This window comes from Quercus suber, unplaced genomic scaffold, assembly GCF_002906115.3.
Source record: "Quercus suber isolate HL8 unplaced genomic scaffold, Cork oak 2.0 scaffold_487, whole genome shotgun sequence".
NCBI classification, from domain to species: domain Eukaryota; kingdom Viridiplantae; phylum Streptophyta; class Magnoliopsida; order Fagales; family Fagaceae; genus Quercus; species Quercus suber.
The window spans coordinates 452,927-478,458 of NW_027069937.1; the positions used below are offsets into that span (position 1 = coordinate 452,927).

Here is a 25,532-nt window from a genome sequence, read left to right on the forward strand (position 1 = left end):
CTGGTGTTTTGATGCGTATTACTTCTTTCTTACTGTTGTGTCGTCCGTTATTCTTTCACTTTAATGCTCGTCATAAATGCGTAATGTATATATATATATATATATTTTTTTTTTTTTGAGAAATAATTACAACATGCTGCTAACCCCGCAGCTTGAACCCTTTTCCCCCTAGACCCCCAAGCACTTTGTGCATGGGGAGATGCCAATTTAGCTACAAGGCCTTTGGCTAATGTATATTTGCTTCAATGGCTATAGGACAATACTGATTTTTTGGACTCATCAAGCATGAAGTGGGTATGTAATATGTATGTTTCATTTATCGGGTCAAATAACCCTGTTACCGAAATTCTAATGATAAAATTGACTTGATTTTAAAAGTTTGACAACAAAATTTACATTATTAATAGTTGAGAAACGAAACAGATACCATGAGGAATTGACGGTCCAAATTGAAATTTTTCCAAAAATTAAAAAATCAAGCTAATAATTTTAAAACAAATCTATTATTTCCCCCAAGTGGTAAATACACACTTGTGGGAAAAAACAATGCTAGTTTTGTTGAAAGAATATATTCGAAGAACTAACAGGACTCAGCTTTTCAGTGGCCTGCGTCGTTTGACTTTACGTATTTGATGAAATTTGGCAGCACGATTCTTTCTCCATTTAATAGTCTGAAGAGCTGTAGTCCTTTTACATTCAAAGTCAATATTGTTTGTGGACAATTCACATCTACTCATAAAAAAGAAACTTGGTTGAGGTATCCTTCTTTTGTTTTATCAAATTTTATTTATTTTTATACTAGCCCTCTAAGCATGTGTGTTGCACATGCTGAGAGGCTCTTTTATTTATTTATTTATTTTTTTGTAAAAATTAATAATTTTTATCTATTATAATTTGAAAATATAATTTTTTATTTTTTATTTTGCAAACAAATAACAATGGTAAACTTTAGAGATAAGTAGTGACTATAATTTCTTTTTTGAACGTATATTTGACATTGGTTTAGTGATATAGAGAAAAGTTTGGGTAGGAAGATAGGATGAACGTGAGAAAAAAGAAGGCTAAATTTTAGGATTTCTCTTAGTTTTTTATTTTTATTTTTAAATTGGGGTGTTTTACTTTTACTTGGATGAAAAATGAATAAAAAATGCTAAATTTTAAAGAATAAAAAGACGAACAGGAAGGAAAAGAAATTCTAAATTTTAGGAGTTCTCTTTTTAAATTTAAAATGAAATTTGTAATTTAACATTTATGACTCTATTTCTGAGAGAAGTTATTCTTCATTAATGAGAGTATTTTTAAACCACATAAAAGTCCAGTTCAAATAGGGAATTCTTCATTAATGTATTATAAATCTGGTTTCAAACACTAGTATTACTATTTTCGTGTGTGTTCTAATAAGTATTACTATTAGAACATATGTGATTTAATGTTAGGAACATATGTCAATATAGAATTGGTTGATCATTTGACAAAACGCACTTTACTTGTAATTGGGTAGATCTAGGATTTGTTGAATGTTTCAAGGAACAAAATTTCAAGATTAAGTATTAAAACCATGCAAGTCTGTTCAAAAAACAAGTGAATAAGTACCGGATTTTAAAGTTCGACAGCTATCTTGACAGCTAGTATCGATCAAGATTTAAAAAGCTGTTGAAGCCTGATGCTTGACAGCTTTCTTAATAGATAAGCTATCTATTAAGGTTTATGAAAATCAATTTTACAGAGCTGATTTCACTTCAATCCGTGAATACATATTTGGGCATTCTTTTCTCACAACTCTAAACATATATAAGGATTGTTTTAAGGGTCGTCAAAAGTTGCACAAGTATGAGCAAAGTGGTGTTCATGCAAATTGTTACTGGAGACAAACTTTACTCTAGTTCATCTTTCTCTTGAAGAAGCGGTTGTGTTTGTACACCGTAGGGTTCTGTAACCAAGGAGTTTCGTGATCTTCATCGTGTGATGAACTGAAGAATTTTGCAGCTAACATCTTTCTCAAGTTGGTGAGTAAGCTGTGTATTGGGATCCGCGCATCAGATTGGTTAGTCACATACTAGGAGCCGTGCATTAAAAGGAGAGATTCTCACTACAGAACAAGTCCAATTGGGTATTGGGGTAAGGGTTCAACTGTAGGTTAGTATAAGATACTGTGATTTCTTTACTTGTAACAACTTGTTGTGATAATAGTGGATTCTCGAGAGTGATGACCTTAAAATCACCCGGTGGGGTTTTTGCCGTGTAGGTTTTCCCCATTTGTAAACAAATCACCGTGTTAATTTAATTTTCGTTGCATTTTAACTTAGTTGGTGATTTGTTTGTACTACCACGCGTATTGCCTACTAATTTGATTAATTAATTAAACTTGGTTAATTAATCACTTAATTCATCACAATAGGTCAATACATTTTTGGCCTATCAAATCAAATCAATGAATGAACTGGATTCCTCAATCTGAGTGATCCTAACAACCAAAACTGATGGTAATGAAAGATTTGCAAGATTAAGTAAAATGAATGATTAGAAAAAATAAAAATGCTTTAGAAAAAAATAAAAAATTTGATGAATTATATGAAGGGGCCATTAAGAAAAATACACATAATTTAAAAATTTTGTTAACAAAATAGATGGCGAGAGAGGAACTTTTCAAGCGGGGTTGTGCAACTTTTAAAGCTTGCCTCTTTTTTGTCTTGAGTGTGTTTAAATGACCAGAAATTTTTATCTTTTATACAAAAGATAAAATTTGAAAAATAATTAATTGATTCTGAAAATGATTTTTATTATTATTTTTGCATTCAATACTAATGATCTTTAACATTACGGTAATTAGATAGAATTTTCTAATTTAAATAGAATTTTCCTTTCGTTGTTTTTTCTAATTTTATTTATTTTTATACTAGCCTCTAAGCACATGCCTTGCGCATGCTTAGAGACTCTTTTATTTTTTGGATAAATGTTAATAATTTGCACCTATTATAATTTGGAAATATAGTTTTTTATTTTTCAAAAAAAGAAAAAATGATAAACTTTAGAGATAAACAGTAGCCGTAATTTCTTTTTTGAATGTGTGTTCGAAAGTGGTGTAATTATATAGAGAAAATTTTGGGTAGGAAAATAAGATGAAAGTGAGGGAAAAGAAGGAAAAATTTTAGGAGTTCTCTTAGTTTTTTATTTTATTTTATTTTATTTTTTCAATTAGGATGTTTTACTTTTATTCAAATAAAAAGGGAATAAAAAATGCTAAATTTTAGTGAATAAAAAGATGAAAGTGAAGGAAAAAAATTCTAAATTTTAGGACTTATCTTTTTGAATTCAAAAAGAAATTTATTATTTGACATTTATGACCATATTTTTAAGAGAAGTTATCCTTCATTAATGAGGTTATTTTTAAACTATATAAAAGTCTAGTTCAAATAGGAGAATCCTCTTATAGATATAGATAGTATTGATATTGATAATTGGGAATAGTAGATTTGAATTTTGAATACCTCCATTAAAATCAACATAAAGTATCACTATCAACCAATTAATTTACAACTTACAAACCTCTTGGCTTTATTTAATTTAAAATAACTTATTGACTTTTATATATAAGTAATAACACACCCAAAAAAAAAAAAATTATCTTATGCTTCCTGGCAATTCAAATGAGGGTGTTAAGAATGGAATTGAAGAATTTTAATATCTAGCTGAATTCGAGGTCAGCTGGTCCTTTAAGAAGATAGAGAAGGGAAAACAGAGATGAAATAATTGGAATTGGGATTAACAATCTTCTTATTAAATGTTCTCCTTACAACAACAAATCTCTCTTTATATAACCTCCTTCCTTGCAAAACCCGCCAGCTGTCAATAACAGCTAAAGCAACTAATTCCTAACTAACTTCTAACTGCCTTGTAGTTCAAGTTGATCTTATAATTTCTTCCTCAAAAAAAAGTTGATCTTATAATTTCTTCTAAAATTTAAAAAAGAAAAATAAAAAGTAAAAAAGAAGTTGATCTTATAATTTAAAGCACAAGCAACCCCCCCCCCCCCCCCCGCGCAAAAAAAAACACAAGATATGTAGACAGAAATGAGTGGTGATTATTTCACAAACACATTGCATATAAAATACACACATGCACAATTTTGCACTGAACTCGTGACTTTGTGTGCAATAGAATATGTGCACTAATTATTACTCAATAAGAATACTGCAATTGACACCTTACGATCATCACAAAGGTCCTTTGATAATTTAATTTGGGGATGTCATTGTTACCTAAAATCCTATTGTATGATGTTGTGTATGATATTATGTGTGACATTATGTTATAAATAATGAAGTTGTTTTATTATCTAAAATAGTTGTAACATGAATATTTGGACATTATCATATAGTCCTTGAGATGCATAGTATGTGATTTAGTCAATGAAGATATAAATCACAAGTTCTTCGTAAACTCAAAACCTTAATTCGTAGTCAGTGATGAAATTGAGCATTTCATCTGTGAAGACTATAATGTGTCAACTAAAATGGTTTGACTTAATCATGGAAGTGGAGACTTCTGGTTGATATGTTGATGCGTCTTAAGTGTATAAGACATATTGAACTGGACTGTTATGAGATTAATTATTCTATTAATGACTATCAATTGAATAATAAATCTCACGACTTTCATTTACATAAACTCTCAATAATGGAAGGATAGTGAACCCGATCATGAAATGTAGGTTACTTTGATATATCAAGAGTGCGATCTCATTCAACAGTCAAAACCTCAATATGTTGGGCAGCCACACGTAATGCTAAAGGAACACATATTCTCAAGATGGAATTCATAGTCTCTTTGTAGAAATATAAAATATTCACTTGAGATAAGTTTAATGAGTTTGATTATTCAGAGTGTTAGGCCCAACTACTTTAATAAAGAGTTACTAAAGTTTATATTTGATGAAATTTTATTTCACAAATATATATATATATATATATATATGAATAACTTAAAGAATTAAACGGGTACTCAAGGATCAAAAGGTAGTAATTTTCAAAGTGGCAGCTATATATTATAACTTTGTATTGCCATGAATATTTTCATAAAGGGGTTAATTGTTTATATAATAAAGTCTTGGGATTTAATTTTATTAATAAAGTCTAGAATGCAATTATATTTATATAGTGGTATTAAATATAATTAATGGTAACTTTGGGCTTATCAAGAGATAAGCTCGAAGCCCGTTAGAGTTAGAGTTTTATTTGTCCCTTTGGTTCCATCTCAAGCCATACACTAAAACCCAATTGGGCTGGCCCAAAAGGTTAGCCCAATTAGATAATCAGTTGTTTATTTAATAAGAATTATTAAATAAAGTAACTGCTTTTGACAATTATAAATGTACTTACGATTAAAAAGAGAAAAATACAGTTTTCTCAAAACACATTCTCTCTTGAACAAGTGCGTACATAACTGATTGAAAGACCACACATCTTGGGCATATGTGGAATTGGGGTGAAGATTGAAGGTCTTCGCAAGTTTGATATTTTTTTTATTTCAAATTTCACTGCATCAAGGTATGAATTTCTATTCTTTGTTTCTAAAATTCTAGATATTCCATGTTATCTCACATGAATGAAGTAGATCCTTGTGTTGCTTTCGCTATGGGTTTTGTATGAGATACAAAACCAGTTTTTCCAACAATTGGTATGAGAACAAACTTGAATATCATGCTTGTATAATATGTGATTGGGTTTTAGAATTAAAGAAAACTGTTTTCTTAGTGTTTTAAAATTCTACAGTAATTTTTTTTTCCCGCATGATTTTGTTTTAGATTTATTGTTCAATGAACCGTGTGCATTGATTAATATATGCGATATATTGTTTTGTTTGATTCGAAGAGGCCATGTTTATATCTGTTTTCTTTCAGTGCCGTGTGCTTTTTGTTCAATGCTATGTTTATTGAGATTGAAATAACCTTTTGTTTTATCACTATCAAATTAGCATTAGAATTGTAATAGTGCAATATAAATGCACTGTTTCACTTCCATGTTGGCGTTGGAATTTAAATGCCATGTTTTGCTTTTGAGAACTTGACAAGTAATGAAATATGTTTGTGTGTTTTCTTTCTTGGATGATAACGTTGCTTATTTCCCTTGGTCAATTTTGTTTTATTATTTTTGATAATAAGACATGGTATCCATTATGTTTGTTGGGCTTTTTATGAACATGTGTTGTTTCCATTCAATCCGTATGTTATAATTTTTTTTTTTTTTTTTTTGAGAAACCAGCTTGATACTTTATTAAAATAAGATTGCCAAATTAGCTACATCTTGTTGAACAACTGTAAATAATGGATTGGGGACTCCCTCCATCCAAACTACATAGTTTGAGACATTAATGGAATATCTTGCTAGACTATGTGCTAATCTATTGCCATCTCTTCTACAATGAGAGTATAGCAATTTTTCATAACAATTGGAAAAAACCTTGGCATCATGAAGCAAAGGCTCCACTGAAGCTATAGAATGACCACCTCCTTTAAGTGAGTTTATAATCAATTCTGAATCACCTTTAAGTACAGCCTCTGTTATGCCTATCTCTTCTCCAAATTCCAGGGCCCGAGCAGCTGCTATTGCTTCAATCTCTATGGGAAGAAGAGCAGGTGCAATGGTTTAAGCAAGAGAGGCAATAACAGCCCCTGTGTGATCACGGATAACCACCCCAATCCCACTCCTATTTTCCTACCTAAAAATCGCACCGTCAAAATTTATTTTGAAGCTTCTCGCATCAAGTGGTTTCCATTTCGTTTTCTGACGTGGAATGGTTGCTGGTTTGGCTAGGGTTGTAGCAATGAACTCCTCTAATTTTTCCTTCGCCTGGGATTCAATCATGTCCGACGGGCAGCAAGCCTTGTTAAGTCGGACTTGATTCCGCTAATGCCACAAGCCCTACGTCACCATCACAAAGAGCTCCGGATTACCATGGTTTTTGAGTATCCACGATAAGAGCTCCTTAAAGTTTAAGGGACTTATGTTCTGGTAGCCAAACCACTCCGAAGATGCCCAGGCCGACCTGATCTTACTGCAAGACCACAGTGCATGTAATGTTGTTTCCTCTTCCAGTAAACAACGTTCGCACCTACCGTTCTCTGTGATGTGGCGTCGTTTCAGATTATCTTTCGTGGGAATTGCTTCACGGCATGCTCTCCACACAAAGTTTTTAATCTTATTATGAACTCTCAAATCCCAAATGCTACGCCAGAAATTTCTGTCCTCCATTTAAGCTTCCACCGCCCCTGAAACTTTAGCCTTACTCTTCAAAAACCTGTAACCAGATTTGCAGTTATACTTCCCTGTTTGAGTCCACAGCCAAAACAGTCTATCTTCAGTAGGAAACCTTGAGAGAGGGATTGATTTAATGATGTCAACTTCCACTGGTGAAAAAAGGCCATCAATAACTTCATCATCCCATGTCCTTGAGTCTTTTTTGATGAGTTTGTCAACCGTAGCTTCCTCCCAACCTTCAAGAATAGGAGATAAAATTCTGGTCGGTGGTTTAGATGGTAGCCAAGCATGATGCCACACCTTAACTTTCTGCCCATCACCTATTCTCCAACATGCACCCCGTTTGATCACATCTCTTCCTTGGAGTATACTTTTCCAAGCATATGAACCTCTACTAGACTCCGCCGCCTCCATAATTGTACAATTAGGAAAGAAACGAGGTTTGAAAACCTTGTAGAATAGGGAATTTTTATCCTCCAACAACCTCCAAGCTTGTTTGGCCAAGAGGGAATCATTGTGTAAAGCTAGATCATGAAAGCCCATCCTCCCTTCCCTTTTGGCTTTTGTCATTTCCTCCCATTTTATCCAATGAACCTTTCACTTCATCCCTCGTTGTCCCCACCAAAATTTTCTAACCATCACCTCAATTTCATTGCACAACCCCAAAGGTAATTTGAAGCAATCCATTGCATACGTAGGTATGGCTTGGATGACCGCCTTAATTAGCACCTCCCTTCCCGCTTGGGAAAGGAGTTTCCCTTCCCATCCTTGCAACTTCCTCCACACTCTCTCCTTTATATAATTGAAACTTGCTTTTTTTCCCCTTCCAATCAAAGATGGCAACCCCAAGTATTTTTCATAGTGATGGATTTCACGGACCCCCAAAATGCCTTTGATAATTTGGCGGTTTGCTTCAGTAACTGCTTTACTGAAGAATAAGGCTGTCTTCTCCCTATGTAATTTTTGGCCAGATACTTCTTCATACAAAGATAGCAGCTCCAAGACTTTACAACATTCTGCAGAATTGGCCCTACAAAAAAGAAGGCTATCATCTACAAAAAATAAGTGTGTTAGTTTGGGTCATCTTTTGCACAAACTGAATCCGTGGATGTCCCCATTATTTGCAGCCTTATTTATAAGACCATGAAGGCCCTCGATGCATAGAAGGAAGAGAAAAGGAGAGAGAGGATCTCCTTGTCTAAGCCCTCTTGAGGGGTGAATCACACCCATTGGCTCACCATTTACTAGTACAGAGTAGGTGACTGATCGCACACACACCATAATAAGCCCAATCCACCTTTCAGAAAAACCCATCTTCCACATCACATTTTCAAGAAACACCCATTCAACCCTATCATAGGCTTTACTCATATCAAGCTTCAAAGCCATAAAACCCGATGCACTTGAATTATAATTTTTCATGCAATGTAAAGTTTCAAAGGCAATAAGGATATTATCTGATATGAGGCGGCCTTTTGCAAAAGCTGATTGGTTTTCATTTATAACTGAATTGAGGAATTTTTTTTAGTCTATTGGCTAGGACTTTAGCAAAAATTTTGTAAAGTACATTGCACAAACTTATAGGGCGGTAATCAAACACTAAGCTTGGGTTTTTCTTTTTTGGGATTAAAGTAATAAAGGTGTGATTCAGAGGGTGTGGAATAGTACCTGAATTTAACCAGGATAGCATTGAGTGAGTAACATCACCTTTAATCATAGGCCAAAAATGCTGAAAAAACAAGGGGGGCATTCCATTTGGTCCTGGTGCCTTCATTGGTGCCATCTGTTTCAAAGCTTGTATTACCTCCCAATCCTCAAATCTACTTGTCAGTTCATGGTTCATATCATCAGTAATCACTTGAGGAATGTGATTAAGAGCTTCATGGTGAGTGGGCGGACATGAGGTAGTGAACAATTCACTATAGTAATGGATGAAGATCTCTGCTACTTCATTTGGCCCTTCCCTCCAAACTCCATGGCTATCATTTAGTCCCAAAATCACATTTTTCCTATACCGGTGGGATGCTCGGCTATGGAAAAATTTTGTGTTTCCATCTCCATTTTTTAGCCAAAGAATTCGAGAGCGTTGATTCCACATCCTTGTTTCTCGGTCCAGCAACTCATTTATCTCTCTTTGTAGTTCTCTGATCCGTACATTGCTTCTAGTTCTCAATGCCACCACTTCCTCTTCAACTAGCATCTCCCTTTTCTTTTTTAGCTCCCTCCTCACATTTCCAAATACATTGTAATTCCACCATGATAAATCTCTGCCACATTTTTCTATTTTTCCAAGGACTTTCTTATCTGGATCTCTTGATACACATGATCTCCATGCTGCTTCCACCACCTCCCCACACCCACTATCGGACAGCCACATCTCCTCAAACCGAAAGGGTTTTTTTGAGGATGGAATTTCAATACCTGAAGGGTTTATTAACAATGGGCAATGATCCGAGGAAAGACAAGGTAAATGGTGAACACGGGTACCCGGAAACCTTAGAAACCACAGATTGGTTGCTAATCCACGGTCTATTCTCTCCCAAATTGAATGGCCATCATTATAATGTTTTGTCCAAGTGAAATTTGGGCCAATAAAACCCAAATCCATAAAACCACACTCATCTATAACATCCCGAAAGGCTTGCATTTGACTATCTTCCTGTCGTACCCCTCATTTCTTTTCTTCCTGTCTTGTAAACTCGTTGAAGTCTCCCGCACACAACCAAGGAATGTGCGGCTTATCATTTAGGGTACGAAGCTTTGCCCACGCCTTATGCCTTCTATGTGTCACTGGTTTACCATAGAAACCAGTGAAGTGCCATTCTTGAGGTGTGTCTTTCTCAACAAGAGCATCAATACAATACTTTGATGAATCTTCCACTGAAACTCGAATATCTTCCTTCCACAACAAAATCAAACCACCACCTCTATGGCCACTGGGTACTGACCATTTATTTCTAAAATCAAAGTTGCGTAACACTTCATCTAGCCTTGCATCGTCTGTCCATGTCTCGGCTAAAAACACAACAGCAGGGTCTTTTGCCCGAATGTAATCTCCAAGCTCTCTCACTGTACGTGGGTTCCCAGGCCCACAACAGTTCCAGACTAAGAGACTCATTGTGTAGAGCGGGGCTGAACATCAGCCTCCGCCAACTTTGAAGAATTAATCTCAACAGAAATCGCACGTTTTTTGCTTGGTAAACCATTGGGATTGGAAAGTTCCTCAAAAACTCTTTTAGTTGATAGCACAGATTCAAAAGTGCATGAATTTTCGACTAGGCTGTTGGGTAAATCTGCCTTGTTCAACCTTTTCCATGATCCTTGCTGCCGTGGATATGGAATATTTTGTGTTTCAGTAGTTGCAGCACGTGAGTTGTCATGGTTGACACCCTCTAGGACTTGAGAAACCCTAGCCGCCTCCTTTACTCCCTCACTTGTCACATGCACATTGATTGATTTTTTTTCATTCAATGACTTATTTATTGTGTTTTGCCCAGCCTTTAATTTAGATAGCCCCTCATCAATTTCAGCAAGCTCAGAAAGGAAAGCATCCTTTTACACCGATTCTGTTGATTCCATGTCATAATTGGGCGCATTATTGGAAGAGAATAAATGTGGATTTATTCTTGATGGGCTGGCAGTCCGTGCGCCTACAGTTTGCTCATTATTCTCCTTTATATCAGCGTTTCCTCTCTCTAATTGATTCTCCAATGGTCCAACCTGCTTACTACTCTGCTCAAAAACCGTAGGTGAATAATGCTCAAAAACTGTAGGTGCTTCAGCTGTAACCGATCATCTTAAGTGCTCCAATGATTGCTCCACTTGGCTTTGGTTCACCTCACCTAGCGTCGTTTGGGCTGTTGAAGCCACCGTGGGTTGTGCCGGAGCTTGCCTTTGCTGAAACGGAGCTCTTTGTGTGGTCGAGCTTCCTTTCTTTTTGTGAAAAAATCCAGGCACTGATATGACATTTTTTTGTACTCGACTTACAGGTGGAGCATGAAGCCAAGGACCAAATTTCTATTCTTCAACCTTTAGGGAACCTTCACTATCAAGCCACACCTCACAGTCCCTATCATCATGGTTAAGACAGCCGCACCAGTAGCAAATATTAGGTAGGCGCTCATACTTGAAAGAGACCCACTTTTCTTTGCCTTAACCAACTGACACCATTCTTCCTCGACTTAGTGGGCGAGTGACATCTACGTTGACTCTTACCCTCATAAAACTTCCACCATTCATCTCCGTCTCAGACTTTCGGATAATCGTACCAACCGTACTACAAATTCCTTCTGCCACCTTTGGATTCATGAATCTCACTGGAATATCATGTACCTGCACCCAAAACGCTGTACTATTAAATTTCAAATCCTCAATTGATTCATCCTTATCATAGCGTTGCAGCACCAAAAGATGCTTGTCAAAGCTCCAAGGTTCATTTGAGAGTATGGAGTCCACTTCTTGTTTATTATCAAAAGTGAAAAGGACAATGTGGTTGCCCATGTTTTTGACTTTGAAGCCATTTTTTGATCTCCACAATGGCATAAAAGTCGAAGCTATAGCTTCCATATTCAGAGCCCTTCTTGTGTAAAATTTTCCAGCGACGATAAATTCTGGAGTAGCCAATTCTTCCTCTAGATCGAAAGTTGGCCCTTCTGTGTCCTTAAAACTATTAAAAAGAAAAAGAAAAAAAGAAGTTGATCTTATAATTTAATGCACACCAGCGAAGTTGACATATCAAAGTATTACTAATATTTATTACAACTTATCAAAAAGAATCTACTCAAAAAAAAATTATCAAAAAGAAATTGCTTTTATAATATTCTCGGTTTTTAGCAACAGAGAAAAAAAAACCTTATCAAAGAGAGAAAAAATATTTTTATTAAAATATTATTATGACATATTGCCTGGTCCCAAAAAAAGAAAAAACGACATATTGCCAAATATATTCCGATACGAACGGCATGGCAATTTTACATAGATTGTTCTTTAAAAAAAAAAAAAAAAAAAAAAAAAAAAAACCAATGGTTGAGTTTAGAATATTTTACCAAATATTTCCACTATTTTACAATGTAGTTGACTCCCAATTACCAATGATTAAGTGAATAAAATTTCACTTAAATATAATATTATTAATTTATTATCAGCATAATGTATCACTATATCAACCAATTAACTTACAACTTACAAACCTCTTGGCCTTATTTAATTTAAAATAACTTATTGACTTTTATATATAAGTAATAACACACCCCAAAAAAAAAAAAAAAAAATTATCTTATGAACCTGGCAATTCAAATGAGGTTGTTCCTCTAAAAAAAAAAAAGAAGAAGTTGTTGTGCACCGAGAGACCAGGACAAGTAAATTGCTTAAAATCTTTTTTCTTTTATTTTTTATTTTTACTTAAGAAATCAATGGCTTAAAATCTTGATAATGTAGTTTAAGCAACGTTTTTTGGGTTTTTAGCGATGTTTTTAAGAGTTAAGAGTGCAGAACTAGACTGCGAGAAGAAGAAGCGGAGGAGAGTACAGAGCTATTTCTGCTTGAACAGTCGAACTAAGCCAGCCGTTCATGATTACATTATCTTCATCCAAATTTGAGGTTTCACTCGATTTGTTAGAGTCCACCCGTTTTTATCTATTTAAAATGTATCAATTTCATGATTCATTTTAATATTACAAATCTAAAAATGAATATAATATTATATCATTTAAGATTTAAGAACTCGGCTTCTATCAGAAACCCCACCCAAGATTTAAATGATATTGCAATTTGTACACTGTTAAACTTAAATTTAAAAAATTAAATTTTAATCTTAAAACAAACATTCTCCATTTCAAGTAAAAAGAAGAGAATCCTATTTCACTTTAATGAAGCATACTTTTTTGTCATGCAAATCTTCCATGTTGATATGCAATACCAAAGTTTCTGCTAGTAGAAAGCAATACCAAAGTTTCCATGAGAGAAGATATCTATTTATTATTTTATTTAGTTGATAAATATCTACTCTCTTTTTCCCTAATAAAAACCCAAATATGAATTTAACAAAAGATTTGAAATAAAAATGAAGAAAGAAAGAAAATTGTAACGATGTCTTGGCCTATTCTTGCTAAATACTTAACTTCTTTTTGTTTTTGCTTTGGTTTTGGATCACCTCCAGGAACTAAGAAATGCTTTTGAGCACCCAAAGATGAAATTGGAAAATTGAAATGGTATTTACAACTTAATTTAGTCAGATACCTATAATGATCCATTAATTTGGCAAGTCATCTTAATGGGTAATTCATTTGTTTATTTAACTTTTATATATCTTGTAGATCGTATATATATATATCTTATATTCTTATTTAATATAATTATATTGGGAGTAAGCTATAGAAAACGTACAATACATGATATTTTTACTTCATTTCTAAATTTGATAGCTTTTGTCATGCTTGAATAGAGCCTCTTGAGATCAGCCTTTATTTCTTCTCCTCCTTTGTAAATTATGACGAGGAACCCTAACCTTAGGGTGTATTTGGATGACATGATTTGGGTATTTGGATTTGAATTTAGGTGATCAAAAAATCCAAATAACTTATCTAGAAAGTTTAAAAAAATGTCAAGGATTTGGATTTGACAAATCTACAAAGGCTTTTAAACCTTTAAAATGCTTGGATTTAAAATAACTCTTAAAATCAATATATTAGAAATCTCTTGATTTTAAATCTATTAATTTAAAATCCAAATCCAAGTCCAAGTCCAAATCTAAGTTTCTAAGTGCAACCTTAGGTGGATACACGTTGTTACGCAAAGATGCCTTGCATCTCTTAGGAGTAGACTAAAAGCAGTGACCACGTACTTCCTAACTAAGCCATGTCCCATGTGTCTCACCATTCAAACTTTCTGCAACTTTTGACTAGTTTGCACAACAATCTTTATTAAAGCAAAAAAATCAGATGCCTAATAATGGGCAAAAAAACTCAGATGCATGCCTAATAATGGAATTTTCCCTGGCCTGGCTTGCTTGTTGGCTATGCCTTAAGATATTATATATTACTCTATCGGCCTCAATTTGTTTATCCTTTATTCTATTTTTGGTATATTTTAAAACATTGTCTTGTATCTAAAATTAAAAACTATTAATTTACTAATGTTTCTATTATGCTTCTACTTTATTTCTAAAACCCCTTTTTATAAATTTATTTAAGGGTAATTTTGGAAACTTATCCATTTTTATACAATAGATAAGGCAATAAATGATATTTTTTTAAAAAATTAAAATTTTGAAATAGGACAAACAAATTGGGACGGAGGGAGTAAGTTATTATTCTTATATGTTCATTTCACATAATAATTAGTTCTACCAATTAAATTCATGCTAGAATCAACTATTCATGTACGAGGAGGAAATAATGTATCATTGTATTCTTGTATTACTAAATACTAGTGCGTAACCTCATGTATATGTATGGGTACACTTAAAAATAATCACAATTATATGATTCAAATTATATATATATATATATATATATATATAATTATATGTGTGTGTGTGTGTGTGTGTGTTTGTGTGATTTAGAATTTATTTATTTATTTTTTTGCTTGGTAAGTGTTTATGCAGGGGATAGAACTCCTGAGTTGTTAGGTCATTAGCCTTTTCGGCTTTAGCACTCAATAATTCATTTGCCACAAAAATTAAAAATTTAGATGGACATGTGGCGAAAAATTGGACTTTAATTGAAATCCAATTTAGAATTTAATTGATTTTGGACTTTTTGATTTTTACATTCAATAATTAACTTGGTACTAAATTAAAAATTAAATGAGAAATGTCACACAAAATTGAGAATCCAATTAAAATTTATAAAAGAATGACTATCAATATTTAAATATAATTGATAGTCATTCTTATATATATTTTTTAATTCTTTAAAAAGTCTTGTAAGGATATTATTATGTAGAAAATGTAAATTGTCCGTATTTGTTTATTTTATTTTATTTGTTTATTACTTCCTAATTTATGTTAATGTGAAGCATTTTTTTTTTTTACTGTTTATTAATTCTAGACTCTTTAATTTTTGTACTCAATAACTCACCTATATGAATATTTATAATATAGTTCCGCACTTGACTCCAAAATTAAAAAATAAAACTCTTTCTAAAAATAAATAATTTAAGACACATGGTGCAAAATTAGACTTCAATAATAAAATCTAATTGGATTTTCTCTTAACTTTGGCTATATATATATATATATGATTTAAAATCTAATTAAATCTAGACTTTTCAGTTTTTGTATCCAATAATTGATTTGTCAGTAAAATTAAAAAAATTAGATGGAACACATGGCACAAAATTGAACTCCAATAAAAATTCAATTTAGAATCTAATTGAATTTTGACTCTTTGACTTATCCACCTAATAATTTACTTGACACACAAATTTAAAAAATTAGATGAGACACATGAAGCAAAATTAGACTTCAATTTAGAATTTAATTAAATTTTCTCTCAATTTTGACTATATATATATATATATATAGGCTCACGAGACACCATTTCCATGAGTGAATGAAATTTCAACTGTATTAACTATTAATACAAAGAATAGTGTTTCCGTAACTATAATGCATTCTTCAAAAGCTCATCAATCACTGGTCACATTCAAAATAAAAATGAAAGTCCAACGATTCATGTGCTACTCAATGTACTTAAGTTTTTGCAAGGAATATGCCAAACACGTATCAAGCACAAATTCAAATATCTTTTGAGTTCATTGTGGGGACTGCGGCCTTGGATTCATTATAAAACAAGTGTTATTTTCTTTCTATTCCCGATACAGATAGACTTCTATTTATGTTTATTTTATTTTATTTGTTTATTACTTCCTAATTTATGTTAATGTGAAGCACTTTTTTTTTTTTTTTTTTTACTATTTATTAATTCTAGACTCTTTAATTTTTGTACTCAATAACTCACCTGTATGAATATTTATAATATAGTTCCGCACTTGACTCCAAAATTAAAAAATAAAACTCTTTCTAAAAATAAATAATTCAGGACACATGGTGTAAAGTTAGACTTCAATAATAAAATCTAATTGGATTTTATCTTAACTTTGGCTATATATATATATATATATGATTTAAAATCTAATTAAATCTAGACTTTTCAGTTTTTGTATCCAATAATTGATTTGTCACTAAAATTAAAAAAATTAGATGGAACACATGGTACAAAATTGAACTCCAATAAAAATTCAATTTAGAATCTAAATGAATTTGGACTCTTTGACTTATGCACTTAATAATTTACTTGACACACAAATTTAAAAAATTAGATGAAACACATGGAGCAAAATTAAACTTCAATTTAGAATTTAATTAAATTTTCTCTCAATTTTAACTATATATATATATATATATATAGGCTCACAAGACACCATTTCCATGAGTGAATGAAATTTCAACTGTATTAACTATTAATACAAAGAATAGTGTTTCCGTAACTATAATGCATTCTTCAAAAGCTCATCAATCACTGGTCACATTCAAAATAAAAATGAAAGTCCAACGATTCATGTGCTACTCAATGTACTTAAGTTTTTGCAAGGAATATGCCAAACAGGTATCAAGCACAAATTCAAATATCTTTTGAGTTCATTGTGGGGACTGCGGCCTTGGATTCATTATAAAACAAGTGTTATTTTCTTTCTATTCCCGATACAGATAGACTTCTATTTCAAGCAATTATAACAAGAGAGAAAAGCTTTCAGAAAATAGTAGATTATTGAAGAGAAGACTCAGCAGTCAGCAGTCAGCAGCTAGCTCACCAGACTTCTCTTTTATATTCCGCCCCTCAAATTGGATCGGTTTTTGTTTCTTCTTAATCTTATTCTTATTTTTTGTGCTCAAGAATATGGGTATTTTGGGCTCTTCAAGTATCTTCAATATATTCTTCCAAGCATTTACTATTCTTTTAAATGTGTGTAGTTCAGTAGTTTTTCTGCGTAAACTAAATCATTACAAAGAAGAAATCTTTTAAGGGTGGCCATTGTTTAAAAGATTCGAAACAAGAAGTCTCATGAGACCTAAAGAACCTTAGGTCACCAATACTAATGCCATTAAACTTTTTTTCTTTTTTTAACATAGGGAAGGAATGGATACAGAAATACTTTTTATTTCTTTTCTTTCCTTATCAATTTTTTTCTCTTTTATCACTATTTGAGAACTCAAATGCTGACTCTAAACCAAATAAAAAATAGTAAGAAAAAAATGGTGTGGACCATAATTAACTGATCAAGACAACATGCAATATGTCACTTTCAGCATCTAATAAAACCAAGAAAAGTTTCAAAATTTGTACCTTCACCTTTCTCGATTCAAACAAATCTCATTGTGAAATTGCGTGGGAGTCAAATAATCAGTTTAATTTAGTCAAACAAATATATTAAAAAAAAATGTCAATTTGTAGCTTAGTACATTGTCTGGTGATATTTCTAAGAACTATGTTGAACTCAGGCAGCTGGAGCTTTGAGAAGCATTCACTGCAGAAAATTGACCACATGCTTTCACATGATTTTATTAAGTATAAGTTGATAAGCCAAAATTTTCAAAGAAGATATAAAATAAATAAATAAACGAAAATGACATGCTTTCACCTGTTTTTATTAAGTATAAGTTGGCAAGCCAAAATTTTCAAAGAAGATATAAAATAAATAAATAAACGAAAATGACAATTTTCTGGGGACAAATTATAGATATTATCTTCGTGGTAAATCTTTCAAACATAGAGCTCCTTTATGCTTTATTTTGTGACATTTACCTGAATTGTGATTTGCTCAGTTATAGACATTTCTTGTTATGTTTAACACAGGTTGATAATGTGAGAAGTTCTAACCCACTAGAAAAGAGTTTAAAATAAAAAGATCATTCTACCTTAAGTGAGAAAATTAGAAAGAGTGAAACTAAGAGAATTAATGTGGTTTTATCTAAAGACCAACGTCTATGGCGGAAAGTCTAAAGCCTTACATCTTTGCTATTTGGAATTATATGTTGCAAGTTACAACAAATTGAATATATAACTTATATTCGAATATATTAGGTTTACTATGATAACTTTACCTAAAACCATAGTAGCGCAGCATTAATATTCTAGAGAAATATCCTCATATATATATATATAGTAGCAAATCCATGCTCATGAAAAAAATACCAAGTTTTTGTATTTTCGAAGTACAAATAATTACTCATCATGAAAATAGATTAATTATGAGAAACTCCATTCACTTGTTTGAGTTGAAAAGAAAATTTCCCTATTTTTCCTTTTACACCGTTGTGCACGATATTCGGCTTAGAAATCACGTTAAGGGATCAAATTTCTTGGACCGTTGTTTATGCATTAGAAATTCCTCAAGATGAAGTCATGTTTCAAAATTAGCTTTATCAACTTTCTGCAACTTTTGACTAGTTTGCACAACTATAGAATCTTTAATTAAACTAATGTTAAATATCCTTTCACATTTGTTTACATTCATTTTTTAACACATATATCCATAATTAATGTGAAAATGTCTAAACTCCAAAGCCCGTATGTACCCAAGATCTAGATCTGTGAGGATCCCATCTCTCCACAATGTAACTTAAGGAAAAATGATCTTTTAATATTTTTTAATTATTTTCTAGTAAGCGATGTTAGAAATTATCGCATTATTAATTTGGTTAAACAAAATAGAAATGTCTATAACAAAGCAAAATAGAATTGAGTAAGTGTCACAAAATAAAGCATAAAGGTGCTCTATGTTTTAAAGATATACCGCAAAGATAATATCTATAAAGATTTGTCCAAAAAAGAAAAAAGTCATTTTCATTTATTTACATCTTCTCTGAAAACTTTGGCTTACAAACTTATACATAATAAAGACATGTTGAAACTTGAAAGCACGCAGTTAATTTTGCGCAATGCATGCTTCTTAACTGGCTAAACAAATAATATAATTCTCAAATCAAGTAAAACTTCAAAGCTCCAGATAACTGCTTTTGTTGACTTTGCGAGATGAAGAAGTGATGTAAAGTCCGTCCAAGAAAAAAACAGGGGAAGGTCTATTTAATATTTATATGATCACGACTTGTCATGAGGTATGTGTCTCGAATGTAATACGGGAGGGGGACTCGGCAGTGATAATGAAGGCTTTGCGAAGTGATGAAGTTTCTTTGGCTCTGAATTGCTTTTTGATTGAAGATGTGAAGGTTAACTACTCTATAGGTTGTTTTCTCAATTACGTTACTCTCGTACTAGGAGAGAATGTAATAAGATTGCTTATAGTCTAACTAGGTATACTATTTATATCTTAGATTTTGCGGTGCAGATGGATAATGTTCTACCACAATTTATTTCCATTCTTCAGGCTGATTTCGCAAATTTTTCTTAATATAAGTTTACAAGTTTCTTCCTCCAAAAAAATAAAGTAATTAAACTAATTTGTTTTAAAGTTAATTCTAATTATCTAATTTAAATTATGGAAGCATTTCTAATATGCACTATAAACTACAAAGTATTACAATCAACACTATACTTCAAAATCAATTTTCAATATCTAATCACTATCTAAATTAATTTTCAGATTATCGGATTGATACACATATTAATCAAAACTTAGGAAGTCAATTGTAGCATTTTTTCAATTTATTTAAACTTTAGAAGAGGTTTCCAAAACAGTCTTTGTTAATAATTTTAATGAAATTGAAGTTGTTTCATGTTCAAAATATGTCATTTGACATATAATGCCTGCTGTGACTGTCATGGTAGTAGTGGCTTGATGCGAAAGATCCAATTTTTTCATATATTCTTATATTATAATCCCAAAATATGATATTCCTCACATGTTTTGGGTGGAAGAAAATATTTCAAATTGGTTCATAGGATTTTTGAGATATCGCACTAGTGAAATAATATGACCAAAGACTATAACATCTCTTTCTTTTATATACATATAATGAACTCAAGTTTGTACTCGTTATATCGAATAATAACAACTCCATACTGCGTCATGGATAGGTAGTTGTTAATTATTGTGGCAATGGCCCCATTTGAATTGAAAATTTACTTGGATGATTGGTGAGGACAACGAACTTTGTGGAAAAATAAGGTCTATATCATGAATGATAAAGTTGATTTTCATTTTGTTAATCTCTCTCTCTATATATATATATATATATTTTGGAGTGATCTATAATGAGTCCTTTCAAAAAAGGCAGATTTCTATGATGCATTCAATATATATTGATATAAGAGGAGTGATCTATGGTATGTTAATTATTCAATTAAGTAGACATTTTTCCCGTGATGCATGAATTTTGTGCAACTGACCCAATTTAGCAACTAGCTAACAAGCAACCGTGACTCCACCCACGTTTTAATCTAAAGAATAATACAGTATTGCACATTAGTATAATTTGCATGTTGCATTTACAAAAATTCATTAGATTAAAATTCTTGTTTGAGTTCGTTTTGATCAAAAAAAAAAAAAATTTTGTTTGAGTTGAGTATATGAACATGAAAGTAATTAACTAATTTGTTTTAAGGTTAATTCTAGTTATCTATTTAAATTATGGTGAAATTTCTAATATGCATTATAAACTATAAAGTATTACAATCAACACTATACTTCAAAATCAATTTTCAATATCTAATTAGTTTTCAGATTATCGGATTTAATACACATATTAATCAAAACTTAGGAAGTTAATTGTAGCATTTTTTTTAAAAAAAATTTCTTTAAGCTTTAGAAGAGGTTTCCAAAACACTCTTTGCAAATAGTTTTAATGAAATTGTAATTGTTTCACGTTCAAAATATGTCATTTGACATGTAATGCCTGCTTTGACTCTCATTCTCATTGTAGTAGCGGCTTGACATGAAAGATCCAATTTTTTCATATATACAGTTGTAAGTTGTTATTTACAACTATTTTATGTTGGTTTTAATTTCATGCCAAATTTGATTATAATTCTATTCAATCATCTTTTCCCTGTATTTATGTAGGATTTTTATGGTAAGGGTTGTATGTGAGAAAGAGTGTGAAGACTCAAGCTTATATTGAAGATCAAGTGGATTTCATGAGAAGCTAACCCGCGAAGTAGCCACGTGTTGAGCACATGACTGGAATGTGAAGAGTCATGACAGCCTGGTTTTTGTGAGTGTCTCGTTGGTAAGGCTTTTCCACAAAATGCTCGTGAAACATTTTGTTTTGCTATTTTGTCATTTCTACTCTTCCAAGTTTTTACTCACACTATATATACCCTTATTACCTCATATTGTAAAGAGTGTTTTTCAAAGAGAAAACCCTAGCATACACACTTGAGAGTTATAAATTGTCATACCCACAATCATCTACATATTTCCTTATAGTTTTCCTCTACTCCTACCTTTCCATCTCTAAATCCTTGATAGGTTAATAGCCCAAATAATTACCACACTCAACCTGAGTGTCAAGTAAGGTTTTGGTGCTGCTGGGAAGCATTGGAAAAAGCCAACTATTGGCGGATGCAATTGGGTTGAATTGCGTGATCCAGGAAAGCTAGAGAAGACAAGGTTTCGTCAAACCAGTTAGTAGCAAGAGCTTGGAGGGCTTAGGTACATGGGGTAGACTAGGTTTGGAGGGTCTTTTATTTTTCATGTACTCCAACTTATTCTCTAGTGGATCAATTTACCGCTTAGAGGGCGGCGGAGAGGTTTTTCGCCGTGTTCTTCAATTTCCTCTTCGATAACACGTCTCGATGTTATCTTGTGTTTGCATTCTTCTTCCATACTCTTTTTATTTTTTATTTTTTATTGTTGATATTTGATGAATATGACTTAGAGTAGTTTTATCGTTTGTTCACATGCAATTACTCTTATTTCGCACTTAATTTAAGTTAGAGTAAAAGCAACCGAGCTGTAACTTTTAATTGGGGGTCCAAACAAGCCCTTGAGTATTCACACATATTCGAGCTTTCAACAGTGATGGGGAAGATTGATATGACTAAGTAGAATTTTTCAAGTAATTTAATATTGTGTTCCATATGAGAGTATAATTTTTGATTGAACCTCTACCCTAAGAACATTCATATCAGCTCATGCCAAAATTAATGCCTATCTTAACGTAAAAAACTACTTTTTTATTTTACATATTTTAAAAAAAAAAAAAATCATACATTATTGTGATTATAGAAAGTCAAGATGTTTTGGTTATATGGTAGGTCGCTTGGAATATAATTAAAACCGGCACTATCTAATATGTATTGACTTAGCTTGCTATTCTTATATATTTATGCAATTTTTGGAAGACATTGTAGCTATAGCAACCAGTCTAAATAATTTTTGTTCTTGTATTTTCAACATAATTTTTTAAACTTGTTAGATCTGTGCATTTCACAATTCATTGCCGATTCATGCAAGCAATAATAAACAGAAATAAACCTAGATTGATGGAAGACACCCTTGTCATAGTTGTTGACTTGTTGGTTTCATTTTAAAATTGTGGATAATATATACATAACAAGGTAAGACCTCACTTAATTTAGATTATTCAAAAAAAAAAAAAAAAAAATCTCACTTTAGATATGTACTTCTTTAAGAAGCACCACAAGAAGTTAATTGTTTGTGGGGTTAAATGCCAAGTAAATGTTAAGGAATCAAAATCTTCATACCAAAGCTTGTGAACATGTCGACATAGTACCAAGGGTAAAACAGCTAATGTATATTATATGCACTTTAGTTGGCAATAATATTTATATATAAAACGAAAGTCTTCGAATTTAGGTGGAAGAAAATATGATATTTATATTTATATTTCCTTCAAATTAGTTCATGGGGTTTTCGAGATATCTCATGAGTAGGGAGTGAAATAATCTAACCAAAGACTATAATACCACTTTCTTGACCAAAATGGGCAAATGCCCTTTTTGTGCAAACAATCCAACATTTTGCCTCTTTTTCTAAACTAATTAGGAAAATGTCATTGTTTTGAAACTTGATTTTCTTAAAATCGAGTTAAACCCTATAATGGCATTTTTAAGCTATAGGGCTTTAAAATGTCACTATAGGGCTCCAATTTTTTTTTTTTTTAAACTTGATTTTTAGAAAATTGAGTTACAAAAGAAGGATATTTCTCTAATTAGTTTGGGAAAGAGGGCAAAATGCCACTTTTTTTGCACGAAAAGGGTATTTGCCCATTTTGGCCCCACTTTCTTATATATATAATGAACTCAAGTTTGTACTCATTATATCGAGTAATAACAACTTCATACTGCATCATGGATAGTAGGTAACATAACTATTCATTATTCTGGCAATGGCCCCATTTAAATTGAAAATTTACTTGGATGATTGATGAGGACAACAATCTTTGTGGAAAAATAAGGTCGATCTATATCATGAATGATATGGTTGATTTTCATTTTGTTAATGTATATATTTTCTTTATTCAGCAAAAAAAAAATGTGTATATTTTCTTTTGGAGTGATCTATAACGAGTCATTTCGAAAAGGCATATTTCTATGATGCGTTCAATATAGGTAGACATTTTGCCCGTGATGCATGAATTTTGTGCAATTGATCCAATTTAGCGACTAGCTAACAAGCAACCATGACTCCACCCACATTTTAATCTAAAGAATAATACAGTATTGCATATTAGTATAATTTGCAAGTTGCATTTACAAAAATTCTTTTGATTAAAATTCTTGTTTGAGTTCCTTTAAAAAAAAAAAAAAAACTTTTTTGAGTTGAGTATATCATGCAATTAGCAGATTTTGCGCCGAAACATCTAAGTATGCCAACGACTTTTCTATGATCTATTATTTATTTTTATGAAAGGTATGAAGGCATCTATCTGGTAAATTTTGTAAGATGGGACCAAACCTAATCACCATCCGACATATGTAATACATACTTGACATTATTCATTAACGGATTGAGATTCGATGCAATAACTATTTGACATATGCAATACATAGTCTACATCATTCACTAACGGATTGAGATTCGATGCAATAACCAGTTAACTTTTTCAAGGACTGAGATTCAATCAAAGATTAAAAAATTAACTTTTTTCTTCAGTCCTTAGACCAAAAACGTTAAAAAAGTTGAAAAAATTTCTAATACAGGTGCTGATGGAAAAAAGTCTTTGGATGGTACTACACATGATTGCAATATTTCTTTGACAAATCAAATGACAGTGACCATCTTCTTTTTTAGGAGAAATTATTGGTTCCTCCGAGAGGACCACTGATGTGGTCCTCCCTGCTCCTGCCAGCCAATAATAAAATGCCACGTGGCCACTTTTTCTGATTCAGCTCCACATCATACCTTACCCATTTCCTTTAACTCTTGTTAACAAAACCAAACCAAGGATAAAACTAAAACAAACTCAACTGCCCTTACCCATTTCGTTCACCCAAAATCAAAATTTTTATCAAACACATTTGCCTCTTCCTTTCTCTCCCTCTAGCTCTATTTCCCCGATATCTCTCTAGAGAAGAAATTCCCCCTCTCTTTCTGTATGAAATTAAAATTCAAAGAAGTGTTAAGCCAGGCCGCCGTTTTCACAAGAATTCTGGCAGTGACACAGTTATTCAAAGTTATTGTTAATTGATAAATTTAAATAAATAATAAACCACTGAAAGATATGGAGAATAGACTTAATTTGAATAACTTTTTCAAAGCAGGATTTTCATTAGATTAATATTAGATATGCTTCCCACAGCCTTAGCAATGTACCAATTTTTGACGCTAACCACTAGTGACGAGCCATCAACCAAGTAACGAGGTCAATGGAGGCACTAATTTCTGAATTAATAGCCAATCCAAAGTATCCAAGGGGAGGAGAATTGGAGTAACAGGAAAATCTACAATAAAGCCGGGCCTTGGTTCGTAGTGAACTATACTGTGGATTAGACTTTTGTATTTGTCCAAAAACTGGGCTTCATGAGACTTATCTTTCGGAATGCTTTTTCGAAATACCCAGAAAATCAATTCCCCAAACTCCAAAGAACCCACTGCAATAATCAAGAGCAGAAAACACAACCAAAAATACAGTGAAAACCCATAAAAACAAACAGACTCAAAAATCCCACCACTTTAATTGTACTCAGAAACCTAAGAAAGCAGATTCAGATTCGGAGAACAGAATAATAAAAAAGGGGTAAATTTCTTTTTCCTCAAAATAAAATCTGTGTACATGTTCATAGTTCATATATACACTTATCTGTACTTAGAAAATTGCACAAAGACTCGATAAAACTTCAAACCCCATAA

At 32.2% G+C, this 25,532-nt stretch overlaps 1 protein-coding gene across 1 annotated transcript; it reads right to left on the reverse strand.

Annotated features, from left to right (window-relative positions):
* Positions 1-7,853: 7,853 nt before the first annotated feature.
* Positions 7,854-9,903, reverse strand: LOC112018414 (uncharacterized). The gene is made up of 3 exons (XM_024050940.2): positions 8,925-9,903; positions 8,354-8,740; positions 7,854-8,272 (listed from the first exon to the last, which is right to left on the reverse strand). The coding sequence occupies exons 1-3, from the start codon at positions 9,901-9,903 to the stop codon at positions 7,854-7,856; spliced, it is 1,785 nt and encodes a 594-aa protein (XP_023906708.2).
* Positions 9,904-25,532: the final 15,629 nt, after the last annotated feature.